The 26,353-nt window shown below is 42.1% G+C and overlaps 1 protein-coding gene across 2 annotated transcripts in view; it reads left to right on the top strand.

Moving 5' to 3' along the window:
* Positions 1-26,353, top strand: part of LOC116939052 (transmembrane protein 132D-like) — a 586,990-nt gene that overhangs the window by 392,914 nt on the left and 167,723 nt on the right. For both annotated transcript variants that reach the window (XM_076061542.1, XM_032946936.2), the window contains exon 4: positions 7,507-7,699. In XM_076061542.1, the coding sequence (XP_075917657.1) occupies positions 7,507-7,699 (193 nt within the window). The remainder of the gene's footprint in view (positions 1-7,506; positions 7,700-26,353) is intronic.

Genomic DNA, 26,353 nt, shown 5'->3' with positions numbered 1-26,353 from the left:
GAGTTGATGCCAAAGAGCTCCATTTTGGTCTCATCTGACCACAACACTTTCACCCAGTTGTCCTCTGAATCATTCAGATGTTCATTGGCAAACTTCAGACGGACATGGATATGTGCTTTCTTGAGCAGGGGGACCTTGCGAGCGCTGCAGGATTTCAGTCTTTCCCGGCGTAGTGTGTTACCAATTGTTTTCTTGGTGACTATGGTCCCAGCTGCCTTGAGATCATTGACAAGATCCTCCCGTGTAGTTCTCGGCTGATTCCTCACCGTTCTCATGATCATTGCAACTCCACGAGGTGAGATCTTGCATGGAGCCCCAGGCCGAGGGAGATTGACAGTTCTTTTGTGTTTCTTCCATTTGCGAATAATTGCACCAACTGTTGTCACCTTCTCACCAAGCTGCTTGGCAATGGTCTTGTAGCCCATTCCAGCCTTGTGTAGGTCTACAATCTTGTCCCTCACATCCTTGGAGAGCTCTTTGGTTTTGGCCATGGTGGAGAGTTTGGAATCTGATTGATTGATTGCTTCTGTGGACAGGTGTCTTTTATACGGTAACAAGCTGAGATTAGGAGCACTCCCTTTAAGAGTGTGCTCCTAATCTCAGCTCGTTACCTGTATAAAAGACACCTGGGAGCCAGAAATCTTTCTGATTGATAGGGGGTCAAATACTTATTTCCCTCATTAAAATACAAATCAATTTATAAACCAATTTATAACATTTTTGACATGCGTTTTTCTGGATTTTTTTGTTGTTATTCTGTCTCTCACTGTTCAAATAAACCTACCATTAAAATTATAGACTGATCATTTCTTTGTCAGTGGGCAAACGTACAAAATCAGCAGGGGATCAAATACTTTTTTTTTCCCTCACTGTCGGCCCCAACCAGGCTTTGTACTCGCAACCGCCTCACGATTGCGATTTAAGCATAGCAACAAAACACCACTATCTGACATTTTCCAGTGATATTCACTGCCCTGTCATGTAATAATCGAGCAAATGCACCTGTCTGTTTACATCACAGTACCATGCAGTGTCTTTACCCATTTGGACACACCATCATCTGATACAATCAATGTTTTACTCTTATCAATAAAGCTTGCAAAAATGTGATTACACAAGTGACAGTCCTCTCTACATGAATAAAAATGTATCTTTGCGAGTGCACACCTCTTCTATGCTGGGGCAAATTGCATATAACTTTCCACAATGGTTGATGTCATTCACCGTATACGTAATGGATCTGTGCAGCCGCTTGGCGAGCTAAACTGTCACGGTTGGTTGTAGTTTATTAGCATGCTCGGTTCTTCAGCGGTAAGCTTAATTCTTCCACGGGGACTATTCTTCAAACGGGTAACTCTGTGCCATTGCTCTCACGCAACCAGCTTTCACCGTAGTGTTATAAGTGCATTTATCTAAAGGTCGTGACTTTGTTACTGTTTTGATGAGCGTGGTTAGCTAACTCCTTAATTACGGTTCATGCTGCGAATCAAATGGTTGAAAACAACGTCTTATTTGTAATTTTCTGCAGCACATACTCCATGACCATGTGTCATCAGTGCGTGTATAGTAAGCAGTAAGTATCACTGTATATATAAATGTAAACTGCAGGTATAAACAACATTTTGGAAGTTATGTTCTACAAAATGTTATATTTTACTGCATAGCTTCTCAGCTACATAATGTGTTTAGTTGAATTGGAATGCAATACAAATTTCGCAGTTTACATGATGTATGTATTCAGCATCTCAGCGTTCTGGTATATCTGCAACTGCATTTGCATACAAATACATAGATACAAAGGGATGCTGTTGTGGTATAATGGGTGGTACACTGGACTTGCAGTCAATGTCTTGGCACGACAATTGAACCCACGGTTAAGTTTCATAAATCCCCAATGGCCAGTGTCCACCCAGCGGGTATAAATCAGTCCACAACAATGTCGATCAGCAAGTCTTGTGTGGTGCGGTAAAGTACCTCTCTTTCCAAGATGTCTGGCCGGCATGTGAAAAGGTTGGCCAAAAACCTACCTTCTAGAGGTGAATTCTAGAGCGCTCTCTAGTGTAGACCTTTTGTGTTAGCTAGAAATTGCATTTTACTCCAATGTAAGTACCGTACATATGCACGCGCATGTACATCTACAGTACACGATGTCTTGCGCATAGAGATATGAACTGCTTGCTCAGTCTTGAGGAATTAGTAGGCCGGGGCCTCACAGTCATCTGTGTTATTTCAAAAATATATAACGATAACCTTCAAAGAGAACTTTCAAGTGATTTGACTTTTGTCAGAGGGTAGAGCAAGAACAGCTCAGGCAGTCCTGGGCGCAGCAGCAATGAGGCAGTGTTAAAATTGATAAAGTTGGCTGATTGGCTTTATTTTCAAATTGCCCAAAAGGGCCCGCTAAATGTCACGGGCATGCATTGCATATTAAATAAGTCTGATTCCGTTTCTTTCTTTTATCCCTCTTCTGCAAAAGGACAGGACAGTTTTTGTTCATATAAACTATACAAAAAAATATGATATGGCAACATTTAGTTTACAATAGTAAACACTTTAAACTTCAAAGCTAGAGATAACAAAGAATGTATTTCATGGAGGGGTTTGAAACATGTTCTGTACTGCATATCATGTATATTTAGTAATACTCTGTAGGAGATGGCTTGCACGCTGGCGCTGAAATTGAGCGGTTCGATCTCCCAGCATCGCCATTGGAACGAAGGGTTAAGTTTCTTAAAACTCCCCTCCCCTGTACACCCAGCAATTGTCATTGGATACACCTTATTTAGTTGCTCGGCAAGTTGCGTGTGGTGGAGTAAAGTGTGGAAGAGTAGGCCAAATACCCACTAGAGTGTTCCCTCTGGTGGAGGCCTTTCCACCAGCAGCAGTGTGAGCAAGACATTTGTAGTGCTGCAGCTTTACCTTTTAGTGTACATCAAGTGTGGTATGCTTTTTTTTACACAGATTACATTGTACATTGGAATCGATCAAACTATACATGGCCTTGGTGCTTTTTTGGGAAAGTTGCATTCTCAGAATGCAATTATGTGGAAAAGCATGCCATTAGTTGTAATGCTAAGATACAATTTTCGTCAGCACAAAGTGCTCGATTGCACAAAAGTACTCTATAACCTTTTCACTAATTTATTTATATTGCCTTGTGCAAATAAACCAAGCAAGAGCCGAAAGCGAGTGTAAAAAAAAAAATCCTGCAATGCGTGCTGGCCTTTGGGATGCAAAGCACACGCAACTGGGCAGCACGCGTTGCTAGAAGGGATACTAGCAGATGGTCAACAATGATGACGGAGTAGCAGCCGAGGAACGGAGCACATTCCCAAGAGGATGCACACCGAGGAGGAGGAGGTAGAGTGATAAAGTCAGCTCGTGTGTAGGTGCTTGTGTGGATTATTACATTGCAGGATTGGTAGAGATGGCAACAGCTTAGGGAGGCCTTCATCCAGCAGTGAATTGACCAAGGCTGCTGTTGATGACATATGAAATTTAAATATGTATATATATATAAAAACGAAAATAAACTAGACCGTGCAAACTCCAAATATACAAGTGTGAGGGTCAGGATCGCACCTATGACCTCCTGCAAACCTGGCGAGGTAGCTAACATCTCGCCACAGTTGCTAGCCTTGAATGGGAATACGAATGAAGATATTGTTTTAGGTAATGCCGAGTATCTTGCATGCATTTTTATTTATTGCCCAAGGATAGCGAATCGGCATTTTTTTTGTTCCGAACTTCCACCAATCAGCTTGGGCTACCTCTAGACATACATGGGAATTGGAATGTACTATTTTCTGCTGAGAAAGCAGACAAGATATATTATGTCTGATAGAAAACGACCTTGAATATGAGCACGACTTGTGGTGCAATTGTATTTAAAATCGTATTACCTGATAATAACACCAATTAGGTCAAAGTTTACGTGAAGGTTGCAGCATTTGCAATTTGTTATATGTTTTCAGTCCACTGACTAAACAAAATGGAGAGCAACAAAAAAAATGGGCTTGGTTGAAGGGTAAAAGTATACGATGGAATGGACCGGACGATAAATAGCCTTTGTATTTTCATGAAAGTTCTAATTTCACAATGCACTGGCATTAGGTGTAATGCAACCATGGACTGCAATCAAACTCGCATTGCCAGGGTCATGGTGCATTTCTGTAACCACTATAAGCGTTACATGCATTTAGTTCATTTTCCGGAGTATGACATTTGTGTATATTTTTGCAAGATGCACTTCATATGTTTGAAATAATGAAATACTTTTTTTTTTGGGGGGGTATTCAAATTTTAATCATCATTTGCCATGATCTAACCATGACCGGACTATGGTCTCCTCATGACTTTACTTTGCTTCATGATCCCACGGTGCCACAAGTCCATCTTGTTACACCAGTTGAGACAATCTCCTTGCCCCGTGGTTGTCTTCCTCTCTCAGGCATGTTGCCTCCTTTGGCTGACGTTCTGTTAACATGTTTATTCATCAGTCAATTGTTGCCTTCTAGCGATGTGGCTTGCCCAAGCCAACTCTTGTTGATAGTCTCATATGGTGTAATTAATTCACGTTTTTTTTCTCAATCTGATTCCAAACATGCGTCTTTATGCTTCTTTTGCAAAGTTCTCATATTATTTTTCACAATATTGTATCATACACTTCATATGCTTGGAATAATTAACTGCAGCACACGTATTCTATTGACATAAACAATTTCAAAAGGTAAAACTGAGTAAAATATCGTGATTTTACTTGTTGAATGATTTAACAAATTTCACTGGAATGACTTCGCCCCAGATTTAGCAATAATCCATATCACAAAGTTTTGAATGAATCACGCACCAATTAGTCATCTATGTAATAGTAGAGTCACACACGTGACACAACGATTTAAACCAAAGAGCTATATATTTATATAGCACACTGCCAAAGCTCCTGGGGGTTCCAAAATTAAGTTATTGGTTGGGAGGTTTGACAACCTTTTGAAAGGGAAATACATCAATATGTGACTTAATCACACTTTTATTGAATTTATGCTAATTTTTCACGAATAACTGCAGTCATCATCTGGGAAGGGCGGAACATTTCTTGATCTAGTTATTAATATTCGCCATGGCAATTTTTTTTTTACATTTTACTCAGTTAAAAAAATGTCTAGAGAAAGTGTTATATGCATTGCATATTTTGATTGTGAAACATGTTCATCATTCTGTGTCGTTTTCAGAGCAGAATAAAACTTGAAACATTGAATTATTACTTTGTACACCATCCCAGGGGCGTGTATACATCAGTTTCTTTTTGATGGCGAAGTTACGATTGATATAATGTTTGTAGCCTTAACCAGGGAAATGAACATCTGCCTAACAGTTACAAGTAAATCCTCTAGAGTATTGTATTATGTCAATGATTACATTACCCCCCCCCCTGCCCCCTAGTTATATTGCACGCTGCATTACATAACATCTCAGTTTATTAATTAAGCTTTTCGTTAGGGCTGGAGTAAGGTGAGGCAATACTGTATGGGTTTTAGATAATTTCCGTTTAAATACTGCAAGTGTCCGTGCATAAAAAAAACATTAATAATTGAGGTTGGTACTTATCTCTGTATGAAAACACTGATATGAATAATATTTGTTAGGAGTTCAAATATTCATATGGTTATTAAAATTATGTCAGTGATTGATAAAAAAAAACTTTATAATGCACTCCTTATGAAATACACTGTGCAGCTGCCTTTAGCTCTCCATCAAAAAGCCTAAACACGTCCATCAATAACACTGTGGCCTTGAAAGGAGAAAAATATATAATGGGTTACGTTTAGGAAAATAGTCCTCCTTCATACAAGAGAACTTAGCAGAGAAAAGAGACAGGAAATAGCGAATTCGTCTTAAAAATAGGAGGTTTCGCAGTTGTGGTCTTCAAAATTAACAAATTATTTGGTGACACCCGGGTTGGCAGTGGTGCAAAAGCACATCTAAATATACGTACTTATCTATACATCAATTAATGCTGATATAAATGTGTTTTATGATACTCGTCACGAAAGTTACACGTGAATAAGTTGCCACTTTCACAGACGCGAAAAGTATTTGCGCTCTGATGGAGCGTTAGGTTATGTATAATTCATGCTTGTTATTGTCATTGCTTTGTTGAGTGTATTAAAATTAAAATATAGTTACCTGTTCACCATCCCCAATGAGCATAATAAAAGATAATGAAATATGATCACATCAGGCACACAGTGAGAGTGCCCATATTAAAGTACTACCTGGACACTAATTAAATTATACGATTGAATCATTATGGTTATATAAGTTTATAACATGCATATAAAACAACATAACATTCACACTTTAATATAATAATTATTAGTATTCATTAACGGTATCAATCTCGGAGTGTTCAACTGAAGTTCAAACATTTGATGCAAATTCACAAAATTTGTGAAACTGATGACATTAATTGTTAAATAATGTATATTGGCATTCATAAATACATTTAAATACAAAGTGTGCAATGCCGTGTGCATGCTATTAGTCTGATGTGCTCTCGGAGTACAGCTTTTGCTTGAATACATTTGTCGCTGTAGTGTGTGTGTTAGTGTGTAACTCACATATATTGAACAGAACACGATTAATAATTAATTGTTTGGGTTAGGCTGTGTGGTTGTAATTTCAATTAGAACTATACCCGGCCACCGCCCTACACAGCCAAACAAATCAAGTTGCCACGTGGACAAATGTGCCAATTGATTTTGGTTTGACAATATTGTACGACGTTTCACTTTAGATTACCACCAGCATCATAAAGTATTCGCAAGACCCCAGGAAATACTGTTCGCCATGCAATATATTCAATGTTGAATTGATGCGTATGACTTGAACATATTTAAAACTGCAAATATTTCCAAAATGTAATGAGGACATCAGTGCACAAGTGTAGCGTGGCTTACAATGAGTTACATGGCAAGAGAGCTCATCTCACAGGTGGATGTTTGGGGTTTAAATACTGCTTTGGGATTGACTCAGTCCGTTACAATTTGTAGGTCAGTTAAATAAGTCAAAGGAGAGAATACCCAAGTGGACACCCTCGACGTAGATGTAGTGGTGAATTTAGCTCATGTGCAGCAGCATTAGAGATTGCTATGAAATGGGAAGGCCTTCATCCTGCAGTGGATTGGTCATGGATGTTGATGAAAATGTCGACTACATTGTGGAAACTCAATGTTCATTTGCCTGTAGGAATGTTGAATCGTTGTTATTGGCTCAAGGCTACAGACAGATATCATTACCAACCTGGGCTTATTACCACCTGGATATATTATCCATTTAGACTTTAAATTAAAATAGCATTTTGAGTGTCCTCTTAGCCATTTGTCATTGAATTAATTAATCGTGTTTTTTTACTACTCTCCTTATGAGAGATACGAGCATGGACCAGGCTTCTGAAAAGCAGTTTTGTTCTAATTCTTTGAATGCTTTCTTTTATTCATCCTTCAGTGACAACTCCGGCTCGCTGGAAATGGCTCGTATTGAGATGGTGGTGGAGAGCTTCAGCCTCGCCCCTGCGTTTCGTCGTTTACTCTGGCATCTCGAGTACCCGCAGGGAGGACCTGCCCCTTCCTTGGACCGCATCAACACGGAAATTGTCGTCAAGCAGAGCGATGCACAGGCACTCATCCCCCTCGCAATGGTGAGCATTGGTTGCAGGAATTGTTGGCAGAGTGACCTTCTTTTGTACGGTGTAAGTGGTTCAGCAATGTTCATGTGTTTTGGAGAGATGTTAACTTCCTTGCCTGGTATACAGGAGGTCATGGGTTCGATTCCAACCCTGACGTATGTATATTTGGAGTTTGCATGTTCTCCCCGTGGTCACGTGGATTTTTCTCCGGTTCCTCAGGTGTTTCCTTGCACATATAGAAACATGCATTTAGAGTATTTAGAGCTGCTATACATTTCCACATAATCCACTTAATTGAGCTATAATTTTGGGCAAGGTCCATTCTGAAAAATAACTATTTAGCTCAGTGGTCCTTACCTGTTAAAATAAATATATATTTACTTGTCAAAATATATTATCTGGATAATCCACTTGCGTGGATCATCTTATATGCAACCAAGTGCCAAGCGACACATTCATGGGAGATACGTAATGCCAATTTCAAATACACAACGTAAAGATGTTCATGCTGTGGTTGGTAAGTGAGCCAGTAGGGATGGCTTCAGGGGAAGCCGCATGGTGAATATCTGAAATGCTGCCAGTGAATGGTCGAAGTGGGCAGCGGTGCTCCTACTCTGTGGTCTCAAACTGGACTCAACGTCGGGGCTCGCTGCACATTGCTCTGTGTTAACCCTGAGAGCGTGACTCACTTTGCTTGCAAGGAGGGTTCATACAAACTCTGGGTGGAGGGGGGTGGGGGAGTAGGGGAAGGGGGCCCCTTCTGTCACCCCCTGACACTGTGAGGCTGCTCTCTATATATTTGATTACTTTTAGTGACGTGATGATTGATCACGATTGTGCTATAATAATAATGATGATGCCACTACTGCCAAAGATGTCAACGGCATTAAACTATTAATTTATAGCCCATCATCATTCGAGGTGACTTCCTTGAGCAGTGCATTGTATTAACGATTAACCCATCCATCCCTGTGATGAATAATTGCGATTCAGCAAATGTCTTTAGTCAGGAATAAAAATAAATGTTTAAATTATGGTGAATACTGCAGCCCCTATTTGTTTCAGGGGTCATGTAAACCCACTGGACATGATTTACACGTAATGCAAAACAGTGATTATACCGGCATATTACACGGTTAACCAGCACATGCAATTATTTTGAATTAATTGCAGATCACTTTTTTGTTTTACATATTTCGATACATACAGAACTGAGGATTTTCTCTGTGCATTGCGATCCTAGTAACAACTTGTTTTAGTCACAGCATCATCGCCAATGGCTTTGAATTGTGTATTTATGTAATTTCGCGTCATCACTACAGTTTCCACTTTGATAGATGAGCGATATAACCTAAACTAAAACTATTTACATACATGCTTATTAATAATCTGCATAAATGGGCCTATTTCATATCGAGGAACATTGCGTGCTATGTGATAGACTGTGCAACGCTTGAATTTAGGAAATTGCTCAGAAAGCGGAAGCTTTCCTTCAAAATAGACATCAGTGCCGAGTGCCACCCTCTGGCCGATATTACTACCCCAGACTGCCCGTCTTACAGTTTCCAGCTATTGCCCGGAGGTGCCTAGAGGAATGGAAATATCCTTTACTGACAGCCAATGGCGGAGCCAGGATTTTCAGGTAGGGGGGGCAACCCCTCCAGCAATGAACAATGATAGAGGAGTTGTTAGTGAGGACTTGTCCCTTGCTTTTTATTCGACGTATGTGCGGCGATGGCACAGCCATCGATCGAGGGTCGAATTCGAACCGCGTTGTGTGATCGGCGTCGCGCTCGCTGAAGGTGTTGATGCCTTCAGGGAAGTCGTGTCCTGTATACGCAACTGCGCACAATTCTGTGAGTCACTTATAACTGCTTTGCCGTTACTTATTGCCAATTATGGACTCAGACTATTGTCCTATCATCTCATAGAGTCCCTGGCACGTAATAATATGCTACACAGTGGCAGTGGGGGTCGCAAAATGCCGATTTATTACTAATAAACCCCGATGATCCGATCGAAATTAGGGATTTCGATCGGATCATTGGGGGAGCACGTGCCACCCCACCTCCCACTGGCACCGCCAGTGCTGACAGCATAGCCTACTTATTTGGGGGTGTCAAGGGCACTGAGGTCCAGTGCTAAGCCAGCACTTTGTGATGCCCAGCGGAGATTAATCAGATATAGAAGAGGGCATGGATTTTGGTCTAAATTGAAACAATCATGTTTTTGGGGCACCCATTCTACGTGAGTGGTCGAGGAGTAGATTGCCAAGTTATAAGTTGGTTTAATAATACAGAGCTGTGTAGATGCAGCACTCGGAAAGTGGAGACTTTCCATGACCTCTTGTGTTCCTTGGAGCGAACACTTGGGAGGAGTGCCTTACAACCAGAATGGCATTTCAAAAATAAACTCATTACTCAGATAGGCATCTCTTGAGAGTAAAAAATATATATAGACTTTTTTTTATAAACACATCATAATTGTTTATTGATTTACTGAGTCATTTTTCTATATTAGTTAAATCGAGTTAATTACTTATCAACGATCGTATAATAGTGTTAACTGTAAAGCACGTTTATTATTTACAATGTATAGTTTTGTGTTGTGATGATGTAAACCAGCAAAAGATATTGTGTAGATAATATACATTCTCAATGTTTTAAATAACCAAAGAAGCCAGCTGCACCTTACAGTGGCTCCTTGGTTGCTGCTATTAAATTGAATATTCGTACTACTAATAGCAGTGTTGTAATTTACAGCAGGCAAACATTTTATAATATGTTGCTGTTTGTCTTTTTTATTTCTTCAATAAGCCCTTTGCCACGTAATGTTATCCATTTGCTGCAGGTAATTAATTTGGCCTTGGCAAAAGCATGTATACAATGGCTTGAGGATTGGAAAGTGTTTAATTAGATCTTTGAAATGCCACAGTCGAGCACGGTTTCGTATTTGTGTCTGCGACACGTTATTGTATAACGCCTCGGTATTACGATGTTGAAACTCAGATTTGAATATCTAAGCATTTTACTGCACAATCCTCCTACGTGATGTTGCATTTACAGATATCCTGCATACACTAGTTACTTACAGCCCTTTGTCATTACAATGCTGGCTGTGTTTTTCCTACGTCACCATGCCGGTTAGTGCGGGTTGGTGAAGAGTGGGGGGGGGGGAACTAGAACCACTCACCACTGATGTTAGCCATGGCCAGGAACTCAGGTCCCTGAGTTAATAGTGCAGTGTGTGAACCAGTGTGACAACGCTCAAATGCCTAATCGTGCATACATTCGACGAAAATTACATTGTATCACTACATACAATTTGTAGGTATATTATGTCCACACATATATAACGCAAACGATAGCTATTTTCCACATTTAAGTGTAAAATGCATTTACTCATGTTTAGTTTCATGTCTTGAGTTCCCCATGATTAGATATATTCAGCATCTAAGATGCACATTCAATTAGCACGGTTGACTACATAGGTGCGAAATAAGGTCAACGTACAGTACACAAGCTATTTTTTTTAATGCTCAAATCAGTTACCCAATGCATTTCAGTAATTTATTATTGTTTGATTAAAATCCACGTGAGCTTTATTGAGTATATAGACGTTTTCAAGAGGTTTTTTTTTATTTGGATGTTCACCGGTACCATCAATGATTGTTTAATATGTGGGAGGGTAATGACGTACCCGGAGAAAGCCCATGTACCTGAGGGGATAGCGCTCAAAGCCTCACACTGATCGTTCTATCCGCAGACTGTTTCAAGTGAATGGACCAAAACCCATTTGTGGATCACACCCTTTGCTGTACTGCCATCCCCTAGCTCCTCATAGTCCTAGTAGTCATATGCCTATAACACCTGTTATGCACCAGAGGTCACCCATCCAAGCACGAATCAAGCTTAGCCGTCCTTAGTTTCTGAGATCCAATGGTAGGTGTATTCATAACAGTGAGGTCGTAACTGTCACCTTGAGATTCATTGTAAAGTATCTTGAAAGTAATTGTAAACTATTTTTATAATTACATTCTTCGTATAAACCGATACCTAACTACATGTAATTAAAATAAATGTTAGCCAAGTCTTAACCACCATGAAAATAACTGTAAAATAAAAACATTAACTTTATAACAATCCACAAGTCAAGCCTCACTAACCATGAGGTTATTTCCACAGCAGGTTGGGTGCAGTGCATTAACCCGTTTAAACAGCATGTCTCATATGTCTGCATTGCTCTTGTAATTCCCTTAATGTATAGTTTAATTGCCCCTATGTTGTTACATTGTATCTATTTATAGAATGTCATCAAGAAGCACTTTTGGTGCAAAGCAGAATTAGAACCAGTCTTTATTTTGGAAAATATTTGAATCTGATAAAATGATTGAACTTACTGTGTATAGATCAAAATGGTCTTCACCAGATTTCATCTTGATTGCCTGATCATGTCACTGGCAATCGAACCCAGGACCTTGTACCTAAAAAGGGGGGGGGGGGGGTGGTGTGCCTACACTAGAGTGGTGCTGCCCATTGATCTGAGCTACCAAAAAATCCCATGCAAAAACAACGTTTGTTGGTCAAACATCTGAATGCCAAAAATATATATATATTTGCAAATTGCTAAATTTGGGATTACACATAGTATACACCACCTCCAACTGTGAGAGCTTGGCAGAACCTTCCTGAAAAAGAGCCTTGAGACTCACGCTTTCCTGGGTATATAAGTATAATACTAATAATTAGGGTGCAATTTTTATGTATTAACCTAAATGTCAAGTGACTGGATGTGAGAAAACTTGGATCAAATTGATCAGCTCAGAATCGTTTTCATATTGGAATGGGACCTGGCATGGACGGTTCCATCAGACCTGTACCAAGCACTCCTATTTTTTTTCAAATATAATAAGTTGAGTAAAATACTCCAAAAGTATTCAATAAACCTAGCCAATTACGACCGAAATATACAACTTTTTTTAACACGCACAGGTTGTTTAGTTTTACTTGGGTGAATGTAGTAGAAACTGACAAAATGGTCAAGAGCATCATTGCAGTTACTTTAACACAAATTTTAACATTTGCTTCCATTGTGCTGGAGCACAAATTAATAAGGCAAAGGCTGCAAGAGATAACAAGGCAATGTGATTTTTTAATACATTTATTTCATATCAACAGTAACAGTTCTGCGGAATGTTTTACAAATAAATGTTTACATTCCATCAACAAAAAACTTAAGTCTTGGAACATTATCCCTGCTCAGATATAGCTCATAAGTCATCTTGCTACGGTAACTTCTGGAATATAAAAATCACAATGATAACACTTGGGAAAAGTTAAAATCCTTAATTACCCCAAAATGACATTCAGAATGATCATTATTAATGGTTTTGTGAACCAATGTTTGAGTGTTCCTTATATAGAAAACTTAAAAATACTTAATAGAAATGGTAAAGAAACAAAATATTACTTAACTCTTTATATTATCATGAAGCTGTCCAAATTCTGGCGGGAAGGTCACATCCAGCCTGCAAACTCAATTTATCCAGCCAGCAACGTCACTCAAACTCACGTTTGAAATAAAACTCATGAAATTAATTGTTTTACACCAGTGCGTAAAATTATTTAGATAAGCATGTAAGGCTCTGTAGGTACGTGATGCGTGCAGCTGGTGGTCAGGGGGAGTAGGGGACTGGGAAGTGAAGAGTGCATTTTGGCATATTTTCTTTATGAATCCAGAAGGGCGATATAAGAGATACAAGATACAGATCTCTCGTGTATTTAGTTTGCATCTTTCTCCTATTTCTCTTATATATCTATTCTGAATTAATCTCCTGTCACTCTCTCTTGATTGCTCACTTACACATGCATCTAACTCGCATGTCTCTATTCAAAATATAACTCCTTTCAAAGCTGTCTTCTGAACACATCTCCTGTCTCATATGAAAGAGGTGCGGCTGTGCATTTGCTCTGGCAGAAAGGCCTACATAACAAACTATACAGGTCATTTGGTCTACTCCTCAACGTTGACCAAGAGTGTTGGAAGAGGTTTGTGTACCCACACTTTATCCGACCACACCGACCTTCTGATCGACTCATTGTAGGATGCTCATTTATACTCATAGGTGGCCAGAGGCCGGGGATGTTGTTGTTTGTTGTCTCCTTTATTGAACCTGGAGATTGAAATGCAGAAAAAAAACATGGCCTATTTTGGAAGGGGTGACCTGGATTACATCAGGAACAATTTACGAACCCAATTTTATTTAAACCTTAAAATTTTATAAATGTGGAAGTCAACTTAACAAAATGCATTAATACAGGAAAATGTGAACAAAGGAAAAGTAATAAAGGTTAAATTATATTTAAAATCATAAATAAATGTATAGTATCTACTGTATATACAGGGTATATGAAACAGATGGACCCGATTTGAAATAGCAAAAGCTCTGCAACCACGAACCGCCCATGAATGAAACTCTTACCACTTGAAAGGGCGGGGCATAGAGAGGGCGGGGCAAAGAGAGGGCGGGGCATAGTGAGGGCGGAGCATAGAGAGGGCGGGGCATAGAGAGGGCGGGGCATAGAGTTTCAAATTATTACCGCTATATGCCTCTCCCAGCGCACAAACAGCCCCTAGCCTCAGTCATTCGCAAGATGGTGACAACGCAACACAAGGGGCGTTTTGCGTTCTGCAGTTCAGCAAGACTGAATCCGTAATTGCGGTGCAGCGTGCGTTTCAACGGCGTTTTGGCATTGATCCGCCAATGTCAAAGAGCATTCGTCGTTGGTACCGACAGTTTGAGGAAACGGGCTGCTGTTTATGTAAGGGGAAGAGCACGGGGCGACCACGCACCTCAGAGGAAAACGTGAGAAGAGAGGCGTTTGGGACGAATTCAACTATAGACTCGATGTTGTCCATACAGCAGGTGGAGGGCACATAGAGCATTTATAAAATCGTTAGTAAAATTTGATAACTCATTAAACCGTTTGTAACTTTTTGCGTAATTGTAACATGTTGCCATCGTGAAATATACTGCTTTGAAATTGGGTCCGTGTTTTTAAAACACCCTGTTCAGCATACTTCCCGACATGCAACAAACTTGAAATTTGGCATGTGGGTAGCTTCCAGACTGTACACATTGCAAAAAGTATACAAATTTAATTTAGTATTTTGGGGGGGGGGGGGGGGGTGCGCATTAATGGATATACTTTGCACGGCAAGTGAGCGGTGACGTCCCATCTGTGATGTCACCCGCATGCGGCAGCGTCACGCAGTGTGCCTGCTGACGTCACGCATCCACCCCCCCCACCCTCAGCGTAGACCGTCTATTAATCCAAGACAAGAATCCAAGTCTCGGGTGAAGCCGGGTAGTAAAGCTAGTATTTAATAAAACTAAGTCAGGAAAATCCCGTTAAGCCAGTTACCTAGCTAGTTTTCAATGGAGGTCCGTGCAGGAATTAGCACAGAACAAGAATATCAGAAATTCCTTTATACTGGAATGACCTATGAAACTCTTTTTAACAGATGTCCAGTAAGGCTCTCTAGGTGATGCATACGGAGGAGCATCACCTTGATGACAACCTCTGGGTCCTGTCTCGTATATCTCTTATGAATGCATCTCACTCCTATAGCTCTATTTATGACACATTAGTGGCCCACAACTCTTAATATATTGGTCAGTCCAGCCTCAGTGCCAAGAGGCTATAATCTACTAAGGCTATAATCTACTAAGAAACATATTTTGATAGGATTTCATGGAAAGTATTTTTTACATAGTTGCATTTATTTAATGTTTTAACATTTAGTTTTAGTGGTCAGTAAATCGGGGTTGTTATGTGAATATACATTGTGATGATTTGTAAAGTTTATTAGAAACATATTCCCAAAACATTATGAGACTTCCTTTGCCAGTAACAAGATATAGTAATAGGTTTTTACCCTTTTAGCTGGCACAAAAACTGACACCTTTATACAAGGGATCATGTTTGCAATAACCACAACACAAGCAGTCAAAAATGCAAACAAAAAGAAACAACTCTGATAATGATATGCACTGTCCTTGAATTTGATTGGTCCACACCCGAGACAGCTTTTCTTAGAGCCTAGTCTCCACTGGTGTTGGACCAGATGACACCATAAGGTGCACAACTCAAAAAAGCGCACTATCAGAGTATTGAGAGCTCGGGGTAAGCCTTTACATTATGAGACCTCCTTTGCCAGTAACAAGATATAGCAATAGGTTTTACCCTTTTAACTGGCACAAAAACTGACACCTTTATACATAGGATCATGTTTGCAATAACCACAACACAAGCAGTCAAAAATGCAAACAAAAAGAAACAACTCTACCCTTTTTACCCTTTTAGCTGTGCCAGCTAAAAGGGTAAAAACCTATTACTATATCTTGTTACTCGCAAAGGAGGTCTTATAATGTAAAGGCTTACCCTGAGCTCTCAATACTCTGATAGTGCGCTTTTTTGAGTTGTGCGCCTTATGGTGTCATCTGGTCCAACACCAGTGGAGACTAGGCTCTAAGAAAAGCTGTCTCGGGTGTGGACCAATCAAATTCAAGGACAGTGCATATCATTATCAGAGTTGTTTCTTTGTGTTTGCATTTTTGACTGCTTGTGTTGTGGTTATTGCAAACATGACCCCTTGTATAAAGGTGTCAGTTTTTGTGCCAGCTAAAAGGGTAAAAACCTATTACTATATTCACCAAAATCAATGTTAAGGTAAATACATTTTAAAAACAAAGAATCGTCATGCCAGCACAGCTTCTATAATCTCCAGCATATTATTTTAGTTTTCCATACGTTTATTTTTTATTTTTGGGGTAACAATAATGGGTGTTTATGAAAGAAGTTTCAACTGATTTATGCAAGTGATTCTATTTTATAAGTCTCCAAAATCACTTTAACTTTTATAAAAAATGAAAAATTTTAATGGCCTATATTAACCTCGTTTTTTATATGAACAAAAAGTACATATAATGGTGGTGCATGTTGGCTGAGTTATGTGTGTGTGTGTTGTTATTGTATACAGCCCTCGGCTGTTGATAACAGTTGGTCAGGTTTATGTTGAAATTGTAGTTGTTTTATTTATGTTGACATCAGATGTTCATAAAAGTCCAAAATTATTTTACCACAATTCGCTGTGGACAGACTGTATAGATGCAAGTAAATACATGGAAGGATATAGATGCTTCCTTATCATTATGAACGATGATTAGTATTGATCCCTGCATCTTCTAAATATTGCTGTGATACATTATTAACACGTGTCACATCTGTACAGTGTATAGATCATTAACCTTATCTGCAAGATTATTTTGTCGTTTGCCAATGTCAGAAATACTAATAATATGAGGGAGCAATCAATTTAAATCCAACATTTGAGGTTTTTTGTAATTATATAATATCACATGTACAAACATAGTTTCATTAAACATTTATTGGCTATATGAATTTCCAAATATGGAAGTGTTTAGGTATCATACTAATTAATCAGCTATTGCAAACAACTATTGCAAATCTAGCATGTTGCTGATAGACTTTGGAGCTACAGGACTTTATAAAATACAAACATTTGAGTTTAACATTAGCTGTGCTGCACACATACAAAACAAGGTATTGATTTTCCAACAAAGCAGTTATTAGTTAGCACTGATCTATGTAGGCAGTTCAATTTCTAGTCTGTTCTTTTTCACATGAAGTTTTACTTTCATAAAGTAAAGGTACTGTTTTTTTTTATTAAGTCTAAATAATATAGCAAGCCATATATCAGTGCATAGCGTTGCTGGTTAAATTCCATTTTAATACGTGTTGTGCTAATAAAACAGATCGCATTGCATTTCATTAGTTTCAAATTACTTTGGTTTGTGTAAAATATATTACAAACAATATTTGTTGCACTTAATGCAGCATGACGAGGGGGGGGGGGGGGTTGGCCAGCACCACGCCTGGCCGCCTTTGTCTCCGTCGTGACGATGTTTACACATCACACCAGGTACTCATTTGAGGCTGAGTCGACCTAGGGGAGATCCAGGACCGGCTAAGATAATCGTCACTGTTGTTGGCCATGAGCGATAAACTCGAACAGTCGGGTTCGTGGCGCAGCACACTCACCGCTCGTTGCACTATCGGTCCCCACTTATAGTGCACACAAACATGCACTATAAGACTGAATACTCAGTCTGTCGAACAATTTATGTTCCCGATTTGGCAATAAAAAATCATGCAGACTGCAATCAAGTCAAAATCTCTTGTGCGTGGTAAACATTACCAACGTAGATGGGAGCCTCCTCTGAAAGAATCAGCCAATTGTTGTTGTGCATTGCAAATTTGTTGGATTACATTGCTAAAACCAGGGCTGTTCATGAAATGATGGTGAAATTAATAAAAGTGAATTTTAATAAATAAATATGTGTGCATTCCTAAATGGGCTAAAATCTTACATCTTCAAGTTGCATTTTGAGGCGTAGACTGTCACTAAGCAACTGACATCTTGTTTTAACCCCCAGAAGTATTTTATTCAGACGGGGTTGTTTGTGCCAACATGAGGGATAAAGAATAACGGAATAACCTCAACAAGCCAGTTGTTTCTTTGACATGGACATTTTTTTCGGAGAGCCATATCTAGCTTGACGGAGCCGATGTAAAGAAACCCATCAGGGCAAACAAATGGACTTGTGATAGTGTCGAATTCAGAGATTTAAAAAAAAAATGACAAGTGACGAGTAACAGATTAATACGTACATACCATGTGATGTTACAATGAAACGTAGCAATTAATTATTTCAATCGAACCCAATACTTCAAGTTACATTATATTCTTGCTCAACTTAATTTAACCATTCCTTTCATGAGATTATACGTAATTAAATATGCTAATTTAATTAACAAATTACAAGCATGTTCAAGCGTATTATTTTCGTGTGAGTTACAACTTTATTTATTGCCCCATAGATTACAACTTTTGACTATTAGCATACAGTAAATCATTTACTCTGCGTTGTATTTTATTCATTGCTCTTAGGCTCATCTGTGCCATGCCATGGAACTATGATTTTCAAGCAAGTATGTTAAATACAGTTCGAAACATTAGCTTGAATTATTTTACCCGAAAATATATTTCATTTGTTGTTGTTTTTTCTATCACATAATATGTGTTTGGAAACGAAAATTGGGTAAGAATATTGTGGACGTGAACACATTAATGTCTATGTGTTTTTAAATCAGTGCACTTGAATAAATGTTATGGTAGAGACTTAGCGTATACCTATACCTATACTAATATACTGTATTCGGCCATACAAATCCATTGCAACAGCAATTACTTAATACAACTACACTTGTTTCCTGCTCAATTGTTTAAGCAATGGATGGCATTCATCTTTCAAATTACAGCCCTAAGCCAGTGAAGAATATTCCATATTCATATGGTAAGGGGGCTCCATCCATAAGACAATGTCTACTGATTTCCCACAAGGCGGTGCTCATTTTTATCAACTCTAGAGGGGGAAAGGGGTCAGTCGACCCCGGACCTGGATTTGAACTCGTGATCTTTTCATTATAAACTGGGCACTTTACCACTGTCACCCAGCCCAGTTAATACAAATGTATACGTGTTTTTGTAATGTGTACTGTAACGTGCTTTAACACTGTGAGAATCGGAATCTTTATTTATCCTGGAGAAATCCGATGAGCTATTAAGCTCTTTTTTCACAGATGTCCAGTATCACTGGGATGCCTCAGTGCTCTGCTTCCCACCTTTAAATTAGATGATCCCATGCGTAAGGATCTCAGTCAAATCAAGTCTAGTCTCCTTCTCCTTTCTTCTTTCATTTGTCAGGATGTAAAATCAGTTTTGAAACATGCTAGAGTTGGAACAATACGTTTTTTTCAACCATTCCAAGGAGGCAGTAGATGCTGTATAGATATTAGCAACACCAATTCAGTAACTCCTGATAAACTGACTTCACACTGGGGAACATCAGCACCTGTGCTACGGACATCAGCGATAGTCCTTGTGTACTCTGTAGTCGAGTACTGTGCACCAGTATGGACTAGAAGTAGTCACACTCGACTTGTTGATGTCCCACTGAACACTGCAATGCGGTGTATCACTGGAGCCCTCGAGTCGACCCCAACACCCTGGCTGCCTGCGCTGTCACAAATCTCCCCAACCCCCCCATCCGCTGTAACGCTGTAACACTCTGGGAAGTCCGCAAATCGAGGAAAACAGTCGCCTTCGCATTTATCAGGACCTCAATAACGTCTCTCGTCATCGCTTGAAGTCACACAAGCCCTTTTGAACCTATGCCCTAAACCTTAAACAATGCGAATTCAACCCGGATGAAGCTTAGAGAGCTGAATGGAGTTCAGAATAACTCATAATGAACACCTTGTGAAGAACTCAACGCAGAATATATCTGCGTGTGATCTTCCACGAAGCTCATGGTTTACTCTAATCACATCTGCACAAACCATTGCAAATGCGGATACCTGATGCACAAATGGGAAATTTAAAAAAATACTATCCAATGTGTCACTGTGGTAATCCAGAACAGACCATGAAATATAACAATATAACAATACAATTCTCGGTTTTCACAAATATAAAGGAGACATTTCAGCGAAACACTCCGCTCCTCAAGACACGGTTATCTGACTTGACCACCCGAATGTGATATTGTCGTTGTTGGTCTGCATCTACGTCAGCCATACGACAGAAAGAAGAACTGACTTCACTTGAAGCTTCTTGAGGAATTTAGTTTAGTTATTGAAGAATATCCCAGCAAATGTAGGGAAATGTTATAAATCATGTCGAACAACACGCGGTAAACCAAAAAAGCACATAAGAAAGCTCGGCTCCTGCTTGGCTTATGTGCATTGCTGGGATTGTTTTATCTATCGTGAATTTTACCAGATAATTTTTCACCAATGATGTGGACTAATGCTCTCTTACATCAGTGGATGGAAGGGATTTCAAAGTGGCAATAGCAACATATGATGTCAGTGGAATATTGACAAACCTTTCATGCATATAGCACAGTCGTGGACATACACAGTCAGGAATGGAACTATGCACATTCAGATCTCAAGTTGTAGTGTGTAATGTGTCTCATTATTTGTTGGAGTTGTGTCAGTAGCCTGCGGTGTTGACACTATTGCTGAAGCATATTTTAAAGTTTTGTCATTCGTTGAAGTTGTGTGGTAGCTCATGTTCATCTGTGCACAGAAATCCTAGAATAAATAACCGCTGTGCGAGTATCTCTAACCGGCACTCAAAACTCTTTAGTACGTGTGAAGTTGCACATAAACAACTTGAATATTTTAAGGTTCGTGAAAAGAAAAGATATTGACTGTTAACAGGCTTAAGCGTTCTCAAAGGGTTTGGAGAAAAACAGATTAGAATTTTATGTTCATTACTTTAGTTTTTCAATACATTTTACGACTGAATGATGTGATGTTGGATGCTGCCATGGAATGGTGTATGTAATTGTTAGCACATCAACAATTACCCCCCCCCCCCCGTGAAAAAATCAGCCATCCCGGCTGACTTTCATAAGTCGCGCAGTGGGACGACAAACGCAACAATAGCCACGTAACATTCGAAACGCATGGCAACAATCCAGCCCCCAAATATACAGCAACCGAACGATGAGCAGGGGCGGTCATCTGAACCGAACCATCTTGGAATAGGTTCTTGTCGCCGGCCCCTCACATGGCCCCAGAACGGGTCCCCCGGGGAACCCGGGGGTGACTTGAAGATGGCCCAACGAGTGCGGTCCCTCCCGAGAGGAAGATTAAGGGAAATAAGAAGCAGGCGGCGGTCGTACCATCCACCCCGGTCCACGTGTGGGCGGCACCATCGCAGTTCCATGGGCACTCGGCCCTGGGATCCTGCAGAGGAAGGAACAGAGTCTCTCTGAGGCGCAACCTCCATAATCGTACATCCAGCTCCGTCGGACACATCAAACACTCGGCCATCAGATGGTGGAGATGAAACGACCTCATAAGGTGGAAAATATGGTTTCAGTCATGACGGGTGAACATACCAATGCCTGCGACCAACCTGGATCTACATACATCGGGGCCTCCTCATCTCAATTACCTCCACCGGGCCCTGCCATGGCCAATGTAATTTAAGAGACGTGCCCATAGGCACCTGGGGGCTAATGCAGCCATGCCCTCTCCCCAGGTTTCGACGGTTTTTCGGGTTCATTAAGCCCAGCCAGTTTTTCATTCGCAGCCTGCCGCTTGGCTGAATTGCCACGGGATGCCTCCCATGCCTCTGTCAACCGCTGAAGGGTGAGGCTCATAACTCACAGCAAAGTGACTCTCTTCTTGCTTGGCTGAATATTTAACTGGACTTCAATGGGGGGGGGGTCACATTCTCTCCTGTACATAAAATAAACGGGCAGAATCCGGTAGAGGCATGAGGGGCCATCCTATAGGCCGCAAGAACACCCAAAATGTGTAGGTCCCAATCGAACTGTGCCTCGTTGACTTGTTGGCACAACATGGACATGAGTCCTATATAAACGCTCTACCATTCCGTCAGTCTGGGGATGATAGGGCGAAGTTCGAATTTTCTTTGTACCCAACATATCACATACCTCTTGCAACAATTTCGAAGAAAAATTTCGACCCTGATCCATAAGGGGACGTTCTGGGGCCCCTTTATCTAATACACAACCATGCAGGAACGCTTCCGTAATGGACGCCGCCGACTGATCCGGCAGGGGCCATGCCACCGGCCACCGCGACTGGTACTCTACCCCTACCAGCAATAATTAATTTCCCCTCGGAGTGGTGGGAAATGGCCCAAGGATGTCGAGGGCAAAAAGCTCATTTACACGGGACACCCCAATAGACAGCAGCGGTGGTCGGGTCAGTCTCGGCGGGGCTTCCGGCGAGCACATTCCACACAACCCTTAAGCACGTTGTGAACGTTTTCCAACATCCCGGGCTAAAGGAAGTCACGCTTCAACATAGATAACGTTTTCTGCACCCCTAGGTGCATCAATCACACATGGGCAGCTCTCATTATTCTACCCCACAGAGCAGTTGGCACCACAATATAGTACAGCCGTAACTCCATATCCTAGCACATCTCGGAGGACCATGGGGGACATACCCCCTGGACCATTCCTATCGCTTGGCGCCATATTTTCAGTGAAGGTGCATCCTACGGTATGGGTGTCGGAGCATCCACCAATGCTACAATGGCCGGCACCCACCAAACACGCGTACTGGCTCTTCAGCAATATCCTTGACAGAGCATCCGCATTATAGTGGCGCAACCCTTTCCGATAGGTGACTATGAACGAATAATCTTGCAGAATTTATAACCATCACGAGAGTTGCGCGGATGGCTGGTAAATGCATACCGCGTATTGCAAAGCCACGTGATCTGCACGTACCACGAATTGCCTACCGTAGAGGTACGGGCGGTAATGCTGTACAAAGTGCACGATACCCAACAACTCGTGGTGTGTAACACAATAACGCTGCTCTGCGGGGGACAGTAATCAGCTACCGTAAGTGACCACACTCTCCACCCCGTTCTCCACCTGAGACAAGGAGAAATTGGGGTACCGAAGGCGGGGGGGGGGGGGGGGTGGCGGTGCGTTCACAAGGCTATCGCGCAGTGTTACAGCTGCGGCCTCCTCCTTCCCCCACCGAAACCTCTGGCCTTTCACCGTGAGAGCATTGAGCGACTTTACGATCGTCGCAAACCCAGGCACGAAGCGGCGGTAATACAACACGACCCCAACAAAACTGCGAACCTCACCCACTGACGTGGGGGTCGGCCACTCAAGCACGCACGCAGTTTTGTCAGGGTCCATGGCAACCCCGGACTCGCTAACAATGTGACCCCGGAAGTTAACCGACTTTGCTAAAGGTAACATATATGTGGCTTGAATTTCAAATTAGCCGCCCGCATTTTAACAAATACCATACGCAACCGCTGCAGATGTTCCTGGAATGTGCATCCAAAGACAATCACGTCATGCAAATAAATCAGACATGACTCGCATTGGGGCCCCGACAGTATCAACTCCATAAGTCGCTGGAAGGTGGCCAGAGCTGAGTGAAGCCCCATCGGAAGGTAGTTAAATTAAAATAGCCCTTACGGTGTCCGGAACGCAGTTTTAGGTTTGGAACTTTAATCCAGGGCCAACTGGGAAAACTCTGACAAAAGATCTAAGGTGGAGAAAAACCGCCGTCCCGACAGGGCATCTGACGAATCCTCCATCCGTGGGAGCGGATACGCACCTTCCACGGAGACTTTATTTAACTTCCGAAAATCCGCACAAAAATGCAAATTCAAATCAATTATTTTTAACCAGAACAATGGGAGCACCCCACGGACTGGTTAACACGGAGATTATATTGGCGGCCAACATCTCATCGACCGAACATGGTCCGTCTCCTTCGGACTAAACCGAAATGAGTTCTGACAAATGGGAGTCACGCCACCTGTATCAATATGGTGATGCATCATGGACGTGCGGCCAACATAGAATTTACCTTTACTAAATACATCAGAGAATTCCCGAAGCAATGCCCGCAACTTGCCTCTCTGCTCCCACGACAAATCTGGTGTACCCCCACACAACGGATCCATCCACGAGTCATCCGACACCGCTTCCCATTCAACCGCGGCCACGACCCGAGTGGTTTCATCAACACGCAGCTGTCGTGTGGGCCAACACCGTACCCACCTGTATGACTGCGGTACCTAGCCCAGCATTTAATACTTGCAGGAAGGGCTACTGATCTCCCCTCACTATCGTCTGGACCCCTATCAAAGTGAGACCACGAACCGCTCTATTCAAAGCGGTTAAAATAATCTTGATTTGAATCTTTCGTGACTGCAGGAATCCATACTCTTTGTTTCTTTCGGTAAAGTCACGGAGGTAGAAAAATAATAGATCACGACGTTTCAATCGCAACACAAGCAATCGTCATGAGGTGGGACAACCACAGCAAGAAAAACTGCTGAAGTAAGTGAGAGATCTGCCATGGCACGAGGTTATATAGGCCTCGGCAGTAGGAGGAAGGGGGGGGGGGTAAGCGGGGCAGAAAGTGGACCCCGCAGCAACACCTGGGTCACTGGAGTAAAGTAGTCCACCGCGGCAGCACTGGAGAGGTCAGCTGCAGGGGGGGAAAGAGAAGGGGGGGGGGAGGAGGCAGGGGTTAAAAGAACCCGACCCCCAGTGGTTTTCCGTTCGAGCCACTTCCGCAGCCTCATGGGTATGAGCATCTATGCACACAGGGGAACCCTACCAGTTTCACGCACCAGGGCCTGAATCACAGAGTTAGCCATACACAACCCAGTAGGGGAATCCAAAAATCTCAACCGATGCCCCGACGGTAACTCAACACAACCCTGGTCAATCAAAATCCAGAGGGGCATCCTCTTCAAAAAAATCAGTCCCCTACAAACACGCCACCACCAATGAACTTGAAACCAACATCGGGCCTGTCCTTTCAATTTCACCAACCCGTATCAATGCCACAATTTGGCCCACAATACCTAAATTCCCACCATTAACGGCAACAAACGAACTTCCCACAGGACTAAGGCAACCCACCGTCGATGGAAAAGTACAATGAGCACCCGCACCTCAATACCCTGCAAAAATCCACTTGCCATGGAGGATCCTGCTCCCGCCGTGACCAATGCGGTCCATTGCCCGGGTCCCCATGACCAATTATCACGCACCGAAGTACCATCTTCGCACCCTGATCTGAGGGGCGATGGCGTGTGCACCTGACACCAACTGCAATGGAGATACATGAGGTGGCTGCATCGGTCAGTTGTGTAATGTATCGTGACCTGCCTTTGGGCCCATTGGAGTGGTAATGGCGGAGGGAAGGTCCCCCCCGCTGGTCTTGTTGTCATCCCGCGCCGACTCTCCCTCGCAGGCTCCAACTCCCGGATGTGCAGACCCAAGAAGACCCTTGATGCTCCTGGTTGTCGTCTTCTCCCGGGAATCCAGCCCAGGCTGACACCCTGGCATGCCGTCGCAGGTTACAGTGGGCCTAGATGCATCAGGCTTCCTGAATTGAGGACAGGTCGTCTTCCTCCGTGGCCGGCAAAAAAATGCTCATTTCCTGAGCCAGCGCCACCAATTTCTCCAGCACCAGAGAATCCAGTCCCGCCTGCTCCATCTTGGGGTACGCCGCCTGGGCCAGCGACATTAGTGCGCTGCGGAAGACGAGGGGCATCTCAGACTCTCCCCGACTCCTCATCACAAATTTCTGCCCCGCGTTGGACAGCATATGCTTGCCGCAGCATCACCCTGTCCGCCTGGGGAATGGAACAAAACGCCGCCAAGGCATCATCGTCCAGCGCTGTGGGAAGAGCACGTTGTGCCTCTGCATCGGACCACGCAGTGAGCCCGCAAGTCGCGGTAAAACGCTACCGGAAGGCAGCCACTGTGTGAGGGAAGGCGCCCCTGGATGAGCTGTCGGCTGCAGGTTAAATTCGGCGGGACTCGATTCCCGCCCCTGGTCGGCAGTCACGGCAGAGTCGCCCGCTTGCTGCCCCCGAGTCGCAGCCCCCTCCTTCGGCTCTTCCTTATCCAGCTGCCGCACCAGCGCCATCACCGCGGAGCTCAGCTCCACGATGCATGCGCTGAGTGCCCACAGC

The sequence above is a fragment of the Petromyzon marinus genome, chromosome 5, assembly GCF_048934315.1.
Source record: "Petromyzon marinus isolate PM22_M1 ecotype Great Lakes invasive population chromosome 5, UKy_Petmar_22M1.pri1.0, whole genome shotgun sequence".
NCBI classification, from domain to species: domain Eukaryota; kingdom Metazoa; phylum Chordata; class Hyperoartia; order Petromyzontiformes; family Petromyzontidae; genus Petromyzon; species Petromyzon marinus.
Note: the sequence above shows the minus strand (reverse complement) of the source record. Positions and strands in the feature narration are given on the sequence as shown.